Source organism: Apodemus sylvaticus, chromosome 7, assembly GCF_947179515.1.
Source record: "Apodemus sylvaticus chromosome 7, mApoSyl1.1, whole genome shotgun sequence".
In the NCBI taxonomy this organism is placed as follows: domain Eukaryota; kingdom Metazoa; phylum Chordata; class Mammalia; order Rodentia; family Muridae; genus Apodemus; species Apodemus sylvaticus.
The window spans coordinates 70205928-70222391 of record NC_067478.1 but is presented as its reverse complement, the minus strand read 5'-3'; the positions used below and the strand labels follow the sequence as shown (position 1 = coordinate 70222391).

General features: G+C 43.5%; 1 protein-coding gene across 7 annotated transcripts in view; it reads right to left on the bottom strand.

Moving 5' to 3' along the window:
- Positions 1 to 365: 365 nt before the first annotated feature.
- The window catches only part of Neo1 (neogenin 1), a 167758-nt gene continuing 151659 nt past the window's right edge, over positions 366 to 16464 (bottom strand). For 2 of the 7 annotated variants that reach the window (XM_052188167.1, XM_052188169.1), the window contains exons 23-28: positions 14345 to 14583; positions 13765 to 13857; positions 9756 to 9914; positions 6017 to 6280; positions 3649 to 3785; positions 368 to 2946 (exon numbers count right to left, since the gene is read on the bottom strand). In XM_052188167.1, the coding sequence (XP_052044127.1) occupies positions 2863 to 2946; positions 3649 to 3785; positions 6017 to 6280; positions 9756 to 9914; positions 13765 to 13857; positions 14345 to 14583 (976 nt within the window). In that variant the 3' untranslated portion in view covers positions 368 to 2862. Of the gene's footprint in view, positions 2947 to 3648; positions 3786 to 6016; positions 6281 to 9755; positions 9915 to 13764; positions 13858 to 14344; positions 14584 to 16464 lie in introns of all 7 variants that reach the window. The other 5 variants (XM_052188168.1, XM_052188170.1, XM_052188172.1 and 2 more) reach the window with 3 other exon arrangements.

Genomic DNA, 16464 nt, shown 5'->3' with positions numbered 1-16464 from the left:
ATGGACACTGCACTCTTGATCTAGCCCTAGCTCTGTCACAGACTAACAGAAGGCTGGGGGCCTGTGGCTGCTGAGGTCATCACTATTCCAGGCATGGAAAATTAAAAGATCTTAACAGTGGAACTCAGCCTCTCCAGCAGGGGAGAGCCAACTCAGCGTGATGCTGTGCAACTCATGTGCAACTCACGGTGGCTTTGTGCTGGGTGCCGCCTGCTAGTCCTCGGCTTCCTCACCATCCCCCTCCCCCTAGCAGCAACAGTGGGAAAGGGACAGGAAGAAGACACATTTTGGGGGCTGGCAGTCAGACACTTCTTTTATTACCTGTGACCTCCGCCCAGATTGCCATTGTAACTCCTGCCTTTATACCAGTGAGAGCCACAGAGAAATCATTGGAAGCTGGAAATAGGAGCCCCCAAACTTTTAAGGGAAAGAACTTTTTGACCAGACCAGTTTGATTGGATTAAAAAAGTGTATTGGACTTCCAATACTAAATAAAAACATGAAATTGTTTTTAAAAAGCCATAGAGTTTTACAGCATCAACTACAGAAAAGGCCAAACAAGTGTGTACAGAACCCAGTCCCAGCAGTCCTTCAGACCCTCAAGCAGGCAGCAAGGCAACAAACACATTGTTCTACACCCTCCTGAAGGAAGCTGCTGAGCCACAAGCCCAACCAGGACATGACAAGACACACAATGGTTTAGTTTCCAGGATCACAGGAAAATATAAGACATATTAAATTGCGAAACGGTGTAAATACAGAATAGCTTTGCATTTTCTGAATTTAAAAAAATTCCCCAACTTTTAAGTTACTTTATTTAAAAATACACCCCTCCCCATCCCATCAAAATTCTGTGGCAGTATCCAGGTACCAAGGCCCTGAGGTAACAGAAGTGCTGGGGTTCATGGGAAGGAATGCTCTAAATACCTAGCATGCTCTGTGGGCAAAGGCTAGACAGTTTCTGAGGAATCTAGCCTCCAGGAGGCCAGAATGCAATTTTTTGTAGGACAGTCAAATCACTCTGGTTGTCCCAGAACCCTGCCTGGTGCCATCATGTGACCAGCTAGAAGAGCAACAGGAGTTAGACCATTGCATTTTTCAAATCCCCACCCACAATCATACAAAGAGTTCATCTTGTTGAAAGTAACAAGGGTAAAATCTAAAAAGGGCAAAATAAGCCATGTTCAAGGACAGGCAGGCTAGGATAGCCACTGGTGGTCTGAGTGGTCTCATTGGCTAAGGAGCCCAAGTCGGATTTACTTTCTATACTGTCTTCCAGGGATCTGTCGGAGGAGATGATGCCTGAGGGTTAGTCTTAACTTTTGGTTATACAGTAACATTAAAAACAACCCAATACACACCTCAGCTTACCTCTTTAACACTCTGCAAAGTCTTCTGTGTGCGGAATATCCTGCTGCCTCATTCTAACTGGGGTTTGGCTGAGCTGCTGGCATAGATGAAGGCACCTGCTTCCGCTGACCCTCTCCACTATCTCTGTCCTCTGCTCCTTGTAGAATTACGCCCAGAAACACATGGGGAAGCCTGGTGGGCGCACCCCATCTCCCCTCACCCTGGTTGATGTTTTTCAGGAGAGCCTCTGCAATGCGGACAGGAGAGCTGCCTGGCTGCGGACTGGCGCCCAGAGAAGCAGGCGTCCTACTTGGACTAGGAGACCAAGCTTCTGCCTTAGCTTTTAACCTTCCAAAGAGAACCAATAATAGCAACGCAAAGGGAGTCTCCACCCTGTGCTTTCTAGCTTCTCAGAGCAGAGGCAGGCTCTGGTTCTACATGCCATTTCTCAAGCAATTAAACATACATCACTAGGGACCTCAGGGTGGACACTCCAAAGGAAATGACCAAGATACCAGGGTAGCTAAATCATCAAAACCACCCACTGGACGAGAAGTTATAACCAGATCCAAACAAAACTCCAGTTGCTATGCAGTGACGCGAAGATGGACATGCCAGGGAAGGACACCGATGATGCTGATTCCATTCTCTTCAGGCTTCTGGAACAAAGTACACTGACAGAAACATTCACAGGGCCTCAGCAGCCCCTCCATTTCCTATTCCCAATCCCCAATCCCACCCCAATACTGAATCTGCACAGAAAGCAACAAACAAGTCTTTTCAATGTTACATTTCATTCAAATAGATCTGTAGTCTCACAGTGATGAGAGGAGAAAGTCAGGCCTTTAATAATTATAATAAAAAAATAATAAAAAAGCTTACAAACAGCAATGCAACATGTCCTCCCCTCAAAGTGATGGATTAACAGCTGGCAGAGGATGCAATGTCTCAGAATTAAAAATAAAAATGAAACCCACAACAAGCCAATGCCTGTCAATGGGGTCAAACAACCTCACTGTCCGTGACTTTCCGTAAGCAACTGGAACCAGCAGTTAAGTGTCAACTGCTTGCAGAGAATATCACGGACTCCCTTGGCTTCTGATAGTGTTTTAAGGTAAAATGAAATAGGACACAAAATTGTACATAAATGCCAATGTCTACACTCCATAAAAGTGATGCAGTTGCAGCACGAAGACACAGCCACTGACCACAAAGCAAAAGGCAGGTCGTACTTCTTGCCTCTTCCCTGGACACAAAATTTTGGCCCATAGTGCCCAGTCCTGCAGGCTATCAGCAGGCAAAGGGAAGCTGCCTCAACATAAGTGTAATCCAGGCTGACCAGAGGAAGGCAGGTGGCTGTGCCTAGAGCCAGCCCCACATGGAGGCACTGGCTGGTGCGCTGGCTCCTGCTCTCAAGTGCTGTCCTCTTGAACTCTGTACAATTCCTTGATTTCAAGGTTAAGTTCCAAGACTTGTAGACTCGGATGTGGAGTTATGTCCAGGCGAAGATCATCAAGCTGTCGTGATGGCATTTAGGTCCTTCATTAGTCCTTCCAGGTGGGCCATCTCTTTGGTCAGCTCATCTGGTTCATAGCTCTACAGAAGGAAGAACACCATTACTGGGAATGATGTGAAGAGCTGTCCAGAAAGGATATCCCAGTGTGCCAAGTAGCCTGGCCAAACTGCCCTGGGAAGCTGGCCTAGGGAAACCAGGCTGGCTTCGAAAGTCAGAGGCAGCAGGATGTTCTCTACAATACACAATGCCTTTCTCCCAAGCTACACACACTCCTCAGTTCACAATGACCTCACAAGCTTCCTCTTCTAGCTCTCTGTCAGGGCAATATAGTATGTGTACCCTGCATCGCTGGGTCTAAGCTTTCTCTTTAGAGAACTCCATATCTGGAAATGCAGACGTTTATTGGGATTTGAAAACAATCTTAGGCACTTTCTCTTCCAGCATCCTCCTCCGAGAAGGCACAGAATGGAGCTCAGGGGTAAACGAACGTGTATATTCATAGCAGGAAGAAGGCATCAAGTAGAAGGGACAGAAATGAGAGGAAGGATGTGCATAACTAACTTTGATGGGATGATAAAGCACTTTAAGACTTATCAGAGTAGGTCTGATATCCAACCAAACCCACAGCACATTCCCACAGGATATGGAGACGCTCCAAGGATACCTGCTAGATGAGTGATTAAATCTGCTTTATATCTATGATGGCAAAAGTGCAATCAGGTAACAGCATGCAAGCAGCTCCCTTAGGACGTCCTGGCTAAGCTGAGGGCCCATGAACTTACACTTTCAGAGTCTTCCAGCATCCTGGTGGTCTCCTGTACTTCAGGGGCACTCGGAACAACCACGGGCATAGGAGGCCGGCTCCTTCCTAAAGTCCCGATGGAGGCTGTTTTCACTGAGTGGATGTGATGGTTCAGAGCTGAGGGGCAAAGGGCATTGTTAGGATGTGGCTAAGGTTGATGCCCTGGACCTCAGTAGTCCACCTGGGGTGAATGCCGTTTCACTGTGAGGGATGCATACAGGCCCAGACAGGGATCTGCTCTGAAAAGTTATGGGAGCACGATGGAAGGAGGAAGGCAACAGGGCATCCAAGAGGCCAGAGAAACATTCCACCGCCTTTAGAAAACTAGTATATTCTCCCAATGGTTCTCAAAGTATGGTGAGCCACAGACTACTGAAAATACCAGGGAGTAAACACTCATTCATTATGACACTTAATGTAACACACGCCTTTTTGCTGTGTTTTATTTGTATTGAGGGTGCAGAGTAACATGGGCAAAACTGGTAAGAGCCTTAACAGTGAAGGCAGTGGCAGTTAAGTGTTGAACTTAACTAGGGTCATACTTTTGTACTTTAACAAGCCAGCATATTACCCTTAATGAAGCAATAAGAAACTGTTTTATTAAATCTTAACTCTCAATTACATGTATGAGACAAAATGCAAATGTTTCTGCTATATACTACACACAAAACCATCTTCATGAAGGGGGCTGTGATAGACTCACTTGCCAGCTGGGGTTCTACCATTTAATAACAGAACTTTTAATTCAAAGGTGATTGACATATGGGTCATTCAGATATTTTCTAGAAATGGAAAGAATGAGCTATGAACTCAAGGAAAATATGACAGATACTGCCAATGCTAAAATTATAGTTTTTGGTGAACATTATCATTTTGAAAAAGTTGTTTCTTTTATCTGACTGTGAAAGCTTCTTATATATAGTGAATGTGTGAATATTTGGAGGGCTTTTTTAAGTTAGTGAACTAATATCTTCCAAATGTCCACTGTGTGTTTCAGTGTTACACATACAAAGCACAGGCTAGATTAATGCAGCCTAGTAGACCAGAGTGTGCAGAGTCCATGGATAGAGAGATTCCATATTATAAACTGATCTTTAAGAAGCTACAACTAATAATAATAATAATAATAATAAAAACAGAAGCTACAAGTTGTTGAATTTTTCTATTGAATCAAAAAAGAATACCCAGACTAGGCTTGGTGGCATATATCAGAAATCTCAACACTGAGACAGAAGGACTGAGAATTCCAGACCAGTGTGGGCAATACAGAAGCTGCCTTTTCCAAAAAAGGAAGTTCCTAAGTATCTAAAAGGTTATGAAAGTACACTGCCATTTGCCAAGTACATATCTGTGAGGGCAGATTTTTAACAACAAAAACAACCTATTACAGTAGACTGAATGCAGGAGCAGATAGGAGAATCCAGCTGTCTTCTGTCAAATCAGACACAAGGTAAGACAATGAATGAGAACAGTTCACCAAAAAATGTGCTATTTATCATTAAGATGAATTAGTTAAATTCTAAAAACTTTTTTTTATTAATTACTAATATGATAAATTCTGACATACTCCACATGCAGAAACCAGACTGTTTTGGGAGTCTTAGATTAGCCTGTCCATCCCAAGCCTTGGCAGTGGTCCTGACCTGTGTGTCTCTGGACTAGCACTGATCCCTGAAGGGGCATTGAGAGGCTAAAAGAATTTGAGAACCATAGACTTACTCTGAAACAAACCACACTAAGCAATGGTCAGATTCCACTGCAGAGCTGTGAAGTGCAGCTAATGTGTGCTATCTTAAGACTCCTGGTTTTCAGTCCCGGCCTCCCAGGCCCTTGTCCAGCCAGTATCTCTTGTAGAGTGAGGTGATTCCAGGGGCCCAGACGGACCATCTCTGTTGCCCAAACCCATGTCATTGGATTTTAATACCAGGGATTGCACATAGAGAACACAGTTCAAAAATTCAGCCCCTGCTCACCATTACATTAGGCTGTGGCTTGTATGTTTTTCCCACAAAGGGGACAATGATACAGAGCTTCTCTAAGTTCCTATGAAAACCTTGGAGGATATTTGCTTGTTCTTTAAAAAGGGAAAGGGGGGGGGGGCACAACATTTAATCCTAGCACTCGGGAGCAGACTAGTCTATAGAGTAAATTTTAAGACAGACAGGACTACCCAGAGAAACTCAGTCTAAATAAAGAGAGAGAAGAAGTAGGAGGAAGAGGAAGAAGGGAAAAGAAGGAAGAAGAAAAGAAAAGAGGAAGAGAGGCTGGTGAGGGAGGGTGGTACAGACCTCTAGCCCAAAGCTGAGCGGAAGCCAGGTCCCTCCAGCAGTGCTGCACTCCTTACTCACCTTGCTGGGACAGTAATGGTGTGCTTGGCAGTGCAGGATCATAGATAGGAGGTCCCGGGGGTGGGATTGCTGGCACAGCGAAGCTCTTCAGGGGGTGGGAAGGGCGGACATGGGCTGTGGGAAGACTCTGGCCTGAGTCTTCCTCTTGGGAGCTGGCCAAGTAAGAGGAGCCAGTAGCACCTTCGGCATCCTGATGATCGGTGCAGCACGTCTGAGAGGAGGATGCTGGCATGGTGTCCGTGCTGGGGGTATTTCGAACAGACTCTATGGCAGGAAAGCTTAAATGTTAGTATTTCTTTACTATTAAAGTATGCAGTTGTGGCTACTTCTAGGGGTTCCCTAAGCCTGTTCAATAAACATTCGAGGAGATCACTGCTAGTCCAGAGACACACGGATCAGGGCGATGGCCAAGGCTAAGAATGGATGGACTAATCTAAGAATCTCCAAACACTCTTGTTTCAACCAACTGTTTCAATTTTTTTCTAGTTACATACTTAGGAAGTTGTACGTTCATAGATTTAAACTACTTATTATGTAGTTCTTATGAAGGTTCTGAAGATTAGTGTATGCAATTTTTCAAATTTCACTCACTAACTGGTAGTCTTAGAAACTGACTATTCACAGACAACCAAGACTGGTAAAATAGGCTGGACAACACCCACCAGAAATTGGCTCTGTCAGCAAGGTTTGTGCAGGTGAGGCCAATACTCAGGTACTGCACAGCCATCACTAATGTGAATGGCTTTGACCTCACGACAATAAAGCCTCACAGTAGTCTATGGGTCTGTATACAGCTGGAGACTGTGTCAAATGAATGCTGTTTTTATCCAGAGGCACAGGGAAGGGTTAGCCTGGAGAACAAGGCAATAGTCTCAAAAAATACATCTCCTGGGGCAGGAAAAGCACACTAGAGTTAGCTAGTCCTGTATTTTACTTTGGTAATACTAGATGGCAAAGTCACTGGGTCTCTGAGTCTTTAATTTCTTCATCTATAAAACATGGAGACACACATAATTCATTATATATACATACATATACATAAAGAGCCTGAACATAGTGCCTATAAAACAGAGAGGTTCTTTTTGTAGACTACTGGGTGCTGATTCTACGCTAAGCATTTTACATTCTCAGAGTAACTCAGGAAGCACTGGGAGGGTAAACAAGCAGGTCACCCAGAGAGGCCCCACAGAACAGAGTTTGAATCCCTGCACTGACTCCCAGGCTCAGGTTCTGAAGCCCTACTATGCATTTCCTGCCTTTCTGCACCTGATGCTTGTCTCCCCCTGCAAAGCAAAAGCAGCAACGCCAGGGACTGAGGAAGATTTTTCATACAGTATGAACAGGAGAGACCACCATCTCACCCAGAAAGGAGACACAGAGAACAGCTTGGGCAACAGACTGCAACAGGTAGTTTGAAGGTTTATTATCTGCAGGAATCTAACCTACTTCCCTGCCTTTGTGAAAAAGCAATCCATCTGTTCCCCTGGGCTCTCAGTGACAGAACTTAAAAGACCCTGGGCCCCAGGGATGAGGATGAATGTCCGTGCTGCCCCTACCCTACCCTACCCTACCCTACCCTACCCTAAGGGCTAGAACAATCTCTCCAGGATCAGACACCTCTCCTCCTCTAAAGGCCATGCTGGGGATGCCACTTCTCAGCTTGCCCAAGCCAGCCATCACGGTGGCTAGGGAGCTGCTGGGGACCACGTGCAATCCAGGCCCAGGTAGAAGCTGCCTAGGAAGGGAAAAAAGAGGCTGTGAGAGAGAAATAGGTCTAAGTCCTCACCATGCCACCAGATAATAGCCAATATGGTCGATCAATTCTGTACAAAGGCCTAACTGCCTCAACTGTGTTTTACCAAGAGATGGCAGGACAGTAAGCAAGGACCGCTTGATTGCTTGCATACGTCATAGCCCTAGCTAGTTACTGCCACAGACTAGGTTTGCCTCGTATACTCCAGAGGGCACCAGAACACTGCATTCTCCAAGGAAGATGTTCCTCAACCTTGTATGCTAAGCTCTAAAATACTAGGCTCAGACTAAAATTTCTGCTTTGATGAGGGGCCCAGTCCCTTACCTTTCAGAGTTGTTTAAAACATATAAACTTCACAATGGTCAAACAGAAAGTCCTCTTCTCATGGCAAGCAGTGGTAAATGCCCCTAGGGCAGAGACTACTTGGCCAGACTCCAGTTCTGCACAGCCTCCATACCCAAGGCTATGAAAATAGCAGTCTAAGCTCGAATGATATAAAGACTTGGGGAAATACAAAGCAGGAGATCTTGGATTACTTCTAGATACTGCCTCTGTTTTTCATATAGATCTCTAGTGAATCTATCACTGTATCCTCTCTGGGCATCAAAGCAAGAACTGTGTTAGTAATGTAACCTCTCCCCTTCCTCACTTTCCGTCTCAGCATACACGGAAGAGAACTCTACCTACAATAGTAGACTATTTGGATGAGTGCTCAGTGGGAACTTCCGATCATCTAACTCTCAGTCAGGCCTCTCCCAGTCCAGGACAAAAGAGGCCTGGGAGTCTGACTAGCAGAACTTTCCATACACTCACACAGTTTCTTATGTGAGGATTGTGTGATGGATCCCTTAGCCTTCAATATGGTAAATGTGGCTGGACACAAAACTGTCTTCCTAAGAGCAGGCCTGGACTGAAAAGTTGCATTCTGGCACTCGCTGTTCTGAGCTCATGTCTGTAAGACAAACTCTGGTTCCCATGTAGCTGGCTGGAATAATGATTTATTCCTAAATACAGATCTGAAACCTAAATTTGGGAGGAAATAGTGGGAAGGGCAAATTTAGGGGTGGGTTCAAGTAGCACCATCCCAACTACGTTACAGTGTTGGCAGTGTGCAGCACGAAGAGGTATCAGGCACCCTTTTAGTCCGCCCTTAAAGCTCTGACATGCACTGGGTATTCTGGGCGTACTAACGACTGATCAAAGCTTGAGGACAAGGAGATGTTAGCAGTGGGGACTCAAATGTCTAAATATTAAAATTAAGAGGGTTTTTAAAAAAAATGGAGCTCACTAGAATTTTCCTCATTTCTCAGAACTGCTAACACTTGGTTTTTACCAGTAATAAATACTAGGACTTGCAGCTTAAACTAGGAGATTTAAATGAACTTGTCAGTGGGCAGCAACAGACTGTTCTTTTTGCTGTCTCATCTTTGTGCTTTTCTCCTTAAAACTGTTTGATGACACCATGATTTCCAAATGAGGACATGCTTTTCTGGCATAGCATTTAGGACACACTGAAGACTGCTATGCCACTTTCCTATCTTTTAGAGATGCCCCCCCCCCTCTTTAGGTGGCCCAGATGCCTTTTGGATGCTGTTCTTACTTTGGTCCACAGGGCAGTAACCTGGACCTAAAGTGACTGTCCAACATTACAGTGACTGAGACAAAGGTGACAACTGGTTTCTATAAGCCACTCTGAATAAGCTTCCCTTTCAAATTGTAAAATTAAAAAGGGGGGAGGGGTTAAAAAGTGACAAAGTTAAGGTGTGAGGCTTTATTGGAAGAAGAGAAGTAAACGGCTCCTTGCACTGAATACTTAAACTCTGGGAAAAAGGCAGTCGGTTTTACAAAAACAAATTTGAATCCATCACAGAAATGTTATGATAAACAAGTAACACTGAAAATTTGTAAACAGGCAAGTCCTTCCCCATCTCCACTTGCCAACTCCTGGAATGCTGTCCACATCTGGGCTTGAGCCTCGTCTCTCACCTGTGGAATTGGCCCTGTCTGAAAGGGACATGGATGTGCCAATGGGCCATGGGCTGCTTGGGTGGTAGAGATGACTGCGGGCTGGAGAAGCGAGGCTGCTGGAGTGGAAATGATGGTGAGGGTTATCGAGGGAATGGATGGGATGGGCACTAATCACAGCTGTGAATGAACACAAGACAGAGAGATGCTTAACATGCTTGCACAGACACATATACATCACCCCTCCCCACCTCCCATTAACCCAATCTTTAGCTTTTTGGTGGCAGGTGGCTGGACAATCAGCCATCAATTTTATATTTGACTTAACAAATGGACACACTTCTAGGCATATTCTACCTCTATACATAATAAGAAAGTATGAGAGACAGATTCCATTAACAGTGGTTAATTTGGGGGAGAATGGCAGTCAGGATTAAGGGAGTATTTTTCTTTGACTTAGCTGCATTTCTGAATTCTTCTATTAAAACATGAATCACAAGAATATTACAATATCTATCTGAATATGTCATAAAATATAAATCTATAAGCGAAATGTTTCTATTATTTTTTCTATCCTGCTAAAGGGACATTAGTATGTCCCTGCTAAGGGACATTAGATAGACTCTTTTGAGCATATGCTCAGTGAATGGATATTAATAAAGTAGCAGCTGTTTAATCCATTTTAATATCTTGAAAGGGATATAAATAAAAAATTAACCTACAACTCCAATCTAGTAATAAAAGTATCAATTACAGTAGTACAGCATCATTTATTACTGTGTTCAGCCTGGGGGCTCGGCCACACCCATTAGCATTTTAAAAGTTTCCTTTTTCCTTTCCTAAGGATTCAATTTAGGTAAAGAATATAAAGTTCTGTGTAGATCCCACATATAACTTCTTATGAAGCCTCTTTAATGAAGCTTCTTGCTTAACCTGAGATAAATAGAAAAAATTTTTTCATAGGTATTCCTTAGAATAGTTGAAGAACCATGCTTATGATCAAGATAATTAGCTGTACACTGTTCAAATAGGCAAACATGCAACCACAGAAGGATTCTCCCCTGCTCCTTTTCTAGGCAACACTTTCATAACCTTTAGTAGTCACACTGAATCAGCTCTTTGGAGCCTATTAAATTATCTTCTGTTGTGTAAACTCTCCATAGATCTTTGCATCACCTTGGGAAGAAAACTATCAAGGGGCTGATGCTGGGGCTATCAGCATCACCTTGGGAAGAAAAACCTCAGACCATGAAAGAGATGCCATTCTTCTCCATCTGCTTTCAGGGACCAGAACCTCTAGCAAGTCCATGGCAAGACATTACAACTAGAACAGTTGGCTGACCAGGGTGATCAGCTAGTCTCAGATCAAGATCTCCCCTGGGGCAAGAGAAGCAGTTTTCAAAGTGAAATGCTTCAGAATCAGTATTTTCCAAAATTCAGGTTGGGGTGAAGTGGTTAAATGAGCTTGACCTAGGAAGTGCAAATTGAAAGCATTCTGGGGTGAAAGAAAACCAGAATGGACAAAGTTTTCTTTTAAAAGCTCTTTCAACTGTTTCTAAATAAGTAAATAAAAGGTGAATTTTTTGGTGTAGAATGAAGTTAGCTGCATCTGACCTTGTGGGTCTGTGCAGGGCTCGGATCTGACCTCATCCTGTTGTCAGCTCCGCCCAGCTTTCTCAGACCAGGGTATTCGGATGCCAGGTGCATGGCTCCAACCTCACTGCAGGACGCAGAGCTCAAGGAATTCAAGCTTGTGAAACAGGGCCACTAGGTAGGTCTCAAAAAGGATCCCTCAAAGCCCTGAACGTATCAGGCACCTGGGCTCAGAGTTTTGAAAGAAAGATTCTAACTCCTACCCAACTGTTTACATAATACTGTGTGTTCATACATACTCTTTTCACAGCCAACCAACCAACCAACCCAACCAACCAATCAACCAAACCAAACCAACCAACCAACCAACTAACCAACCAACCAACCAACTAACCAACCAACCAACCGACCAACCAACCAAACCAACCAACCAAAACAAAGAGAAAATGATTTCAACTGGAACTGTATCTTTTTCCCTTGACATAGTTAATACATCTAGAAAGTGTTTAATTTTTTAAGTCATAGAAATAAGTCAGTTCAGGCAGGAACTGAGATCTTAGAGCACACAAATTACTATCTTCTTATGGGTAAAAACAACCAAACCAAACCAAACCAAAGTGAAATAGATCGCTTTGGTCTCTTTGTGTTTTTTAAACTGGGGGTATTCACTTAAGAAAACTATTAAAGTAGAGAAAATATGTCTCCACCCCCTGTAAGCTTAAGTTACTTTGCACAAAAATTATTTATTTTTAAAGAAACAGAGCCATATTCTTTCAGAGCTGATCTACCTTTGCAATCTAGTATCTTCTCTGACCATACACTGTGAGTGAAGGAAGACAAACACTTGGAGGTTCCACTGAAAGTGTGGATGAGAGCTTTTCCAAGTAGAGAAATCCATGGCACCAGTTTTGTGTCCAGAGCTACTTTATCTCATCATTTTGTTGGCAGAGATGCAGCTAAGCACTCTCTTAACTGCAAGACCCACAGTGCCAGCTAGCCTGAAAGGCCTATCTTTAAACAGAAGAGAAAGAACATAGTCTGAAAATAATGACATCTCATTGCCTTTCCCCGCTTTGAAGACAGGGTCTCAGTGATAGCCCGGGCTGCCCTTGAACTGAGTTTGGACTTACAGGTGGCTGTGAGCCACCTGAAGTGAGTAGGGGGAACTGACTTGGGTCTTCTGCTCTAACTATTGAGCTTCTCTTTACCACACTCCTTTCTTGATTCTCAACAATAACATTTAACTTATTTTTATTTGTTACAAAAAGAGGTCTAGCAACATATATGCTTGACAAAAATGAAGCATGGGTCAATGGTGAAAATGTTTAAAAAACTCCATGCTACAAATATGAAACAACTTTAAAAGTCTACTAACTAAGTTAAGATCTCACATATGCTTGTTAATACTGACCATGTGCCAGATGCCTAAAGCATCGGTATGACATCTGGAAAGCTCGGTTGCAGTTTTAAGAGATGCTTCCTATTTCTCCTGTGGACATGTTTGAGTTCAGGGAGAGCACACGCTTGCCTACTTCTGGGAGAGTACAGAAATTATATTTTTTTAAAAAAAATTATCTTGTGTACACATAGATATATGTGTGCCAGAGTGTAAGTGCTATTGTGCAGGTGTAGAGGTCAGAGGACAATTCTTAGGAGTTGGTTTTTCCCTTGCTACCCCATGGGAAGCAGAGAACCAGTTTAGGTTCTTAGGCCTGCACATAAGAATCTCTAGAACCAGGCATGGTGGCGCATGCCTTTAATTCCAGCACTTGGGAGGCGGAGGCGGAGGCGGAGGCGGAGGCGGAGGCGGAGGCGGAGGCGGAGGCGGAGGCGGAGGCAGAGGCCGGTGGACTTCTGAGTTCGAGGCCAGCCAGGTCTACAGAGTGAGGTCCAGGACAGCCAGGGCTACACAGAGAAACCCTGTCTTGAAAAAACCAGAGCCTATTTTCAATTAAAAAAAAAAATTTCTAGAACCATCTTGCTAACTGGTAAGTTAGCTTTTGAATCTATTTATCTATAAGTTAAAAATGTTCCAAGAATATTTAATTTTTATTTCATGTATATGGATGTTTTGCCCATATGTATGTCTGTGCACAATATGGCTGATATCTTTGGAGGCCAGAAGAGGGTGTCAGGTTCGCCTGAAACTGGAGTTACAGATAGCTGTAAGCCACCATGACAGTGCTGGGAATTGAGCCTCAGTCTTCTGGAAGAGTAGCCAGTGTTCTTAAGCACTAGCTTAATTCTCTAGCTCAAGAATAACACTTATTATGAAATACAATAATGGTTTGGTATTTTTTTTTCCTGTAAAGCGCCACAACATTGGCAGTTGGTGTCTGTCTTGGAATCAAGAGAAGTTAAAAGATACACTCATAGATATTTCCCTCCATGACACAGAAGACTGGCAGCACTTGAGGAAAGGGAAGCTTCTACTTACGCTGAGGTGGCTGAGAGTCAAAGGGCATCATCATTTTTGGTCTCATTCCCCTCCTTCCAGCCAGTGTAGACATGCTATCTTCTGACTCATGCCCTGGATATAAAGTATGGAGGTTAGTGGCAAGCATATGCCCTAGACTCTGAGCAGCCTCCACAGTATATACTTCCACTGGAGGGTTTGGGATTCACTAACAACGCACTAGGGCAAGGCATTTCCATTTACAGCACCATGGGAATTCCTGCTGAGATTCAAAGGGGATGATATGATGTGTATACGGTGTTTCAGTGTAGAAGCTTCTGAACCACAAAGGTTCTGAATGCCATAGTGATAGCTGGAGTCCGACAAAAAGGACACAATCCAATGCACAAGCATGAGTTAGGTGGTACAAATGCTTGACTGAAGCCTGCTGAGACTTAAAAACATCTAGATGGCTGTCCCCAAATGATACATAACCTCTCCCCGTCTATAACAGCTAGTTGTTCATCAAATGCTGAAAAAAAGAAAAATCCCAAGATACACATTTCTTTAAAACTAAACTAAATTAACAAATTCAGGCAACCTTACAAAGTGAAAATGTCACCTCTGTATGAATTCCGCCTTTGATGGATATTGCTGTCCATGGAATTGTCCACTGGTGTGATATCTTGAGAATTTCGAGGGATTGGAGTATCCGTCATGACAGGGTTTGGATCTGGAGATTTGTCAATAGGCTTCAGCTCTAGTCTCTCATGGTGGATCCATAGGTCTGGAGGCTTCACATCTTTGCAATTGCCCTTGTACTTATGGGAGCCGTTCACTGATTTGCATGCAGCTCGTTTCCTAGGCAGAGAATTAAGAGTAGTTTTAAAAATGTACTTCTTTTGAATATATTTGTCAAAACATTGCCATTAAAATTGATTTTCTGCTGGGTGTGGTGGCACTAGCCTATAATCCCAAGAACTTGGGAGGCAGAGGCAGAAAGACAAAAGAGCTAAGACCTGTCTAGGCTACAGAGTTAGCTTAAGGCCAGCCTAGGCAACCTAGCAAGATTTACTATCAAAGGGCTTGTAGCTGAGTAGCAGAGTGTCTGTCTAGCATGTTGTGAGGGGGTAAATACAATCCTCAAGTAAAACAAAACTACTCCAACCTAAAGTAGAAGCATAACAAATCCTGCCCTTCTGAAAGATGCTTTAAACAAAGGCAGAAATGAAACAGACAAGCAGCAGCAGCAAAATACCAAGTCTGTGTTACACAGGTCTATCTCCAGAAAAAGTAAATGTATTTTTGCTTTGTTCGTATAGATACCACGCCAGAGTATATTTGAATGTTGTCTTTTTTATATTAAATGATTGATAGCAATTAAAAATGAAACCTCAAAAGCAGAAGGCTCCTTTACAAGTTTCCACTAGATAAAGAAAGGACAAGAAACAAAATAGAACAATGAGAACAGGTAAAAATCTGTGGCAGACAGAGAAAGGACGGAGTCATGTTCTAGATAACCCACCAGGACTATGGAACATGTGGAGTCCAGCACATGCTAACCGTCTCCATGCACTGTGCTGCAGGTTCTGCTGGTACTCATTCACTCTCTTTCCCATCCAACAACCACATATTAGGCACCCTGTTCCTGTCAGAGCCTCTGCTACACTGCTGTGCCCTCAGCACTTTTGGTCAAGTAACGAAAATGACACTGAACTATTTTTAAATACTCTGAACTTACCTAAATGCCAAGTGTTAATCTTAATAGTTGGAGCTCAGATAGAGAGGAGAAAAGTGCAGAACTGACTTTATGCTGAGACATAATGAGGACAGCACATGCATTCCAGGTGGTAAGATCAGCTGTGTCAAAGCCCTGAAGTGTCGCGGCAGCAACCTCGTATCCTAGAGGACTCTGCAAAGGCCTGCACGATGAGAGCATGAGCCATGAAGAGGAGGCTAGGTAATGGCTCAGTCAAGAACCAGGTCGGAGGGGCTTTTACAGCAGCACTAAGAATGTGAACTTCCTTCTCTCAGAAATGAGAAATCCTTTAATGGTTTTAAGTAGGAGAGTAACAAGGTTGACCTGAGTTAAAACTTTATCCCTGCTATCTTATAAAAATGGCTTTGTGAGATAGAGGATTGGAGGGAATCCATCAAAGCTGGTCTGTGACAATGGAACGGAAGAGGCAAATTTGAAATGCATATTTAGGAGACAGAAATATAGGACTTAGTGAGGGGATGAACACAGACTGGGTTGGGCAAAGAAAAAAAGAAGTAATGGTGAGGCCAAGGCTTCTGACCCAGGCCACTTATTCACAGTGGAAAGAGTGGACTAGAAAAGGTTTTACTGAAAATAGTATGGATTGGTTTGGACACGTTTGTATTAGTTGCTTTTCTTATTGCTACAACAAACTATCTGACCTGAAGCAATTTAAGAAAGGGTTTATTTTGGCTTACAGTTTGAGAGAATACATTCCACCACGACCAGAAGGCCTGGCAGAAGGAGGTTGCTGGTCACAATGAGCCTGTAGTCAGGAAGCAGACATTACACAGGAAGAGGGACTGGGCCATAAAACCTAAAGGCTAACCCCCACCCCAGGGAACACTTCCTTCAGCAAGGATCCATATCCCAAAGGTTCCATAATCTTAAGGCCACTAGCTGTGGACCACGTGTTCAAACGTAGGAGCCTATACAAGTGGGCATGTTTCACAACTAAGCTGTATGCTGAGTAAAGAAGAAAT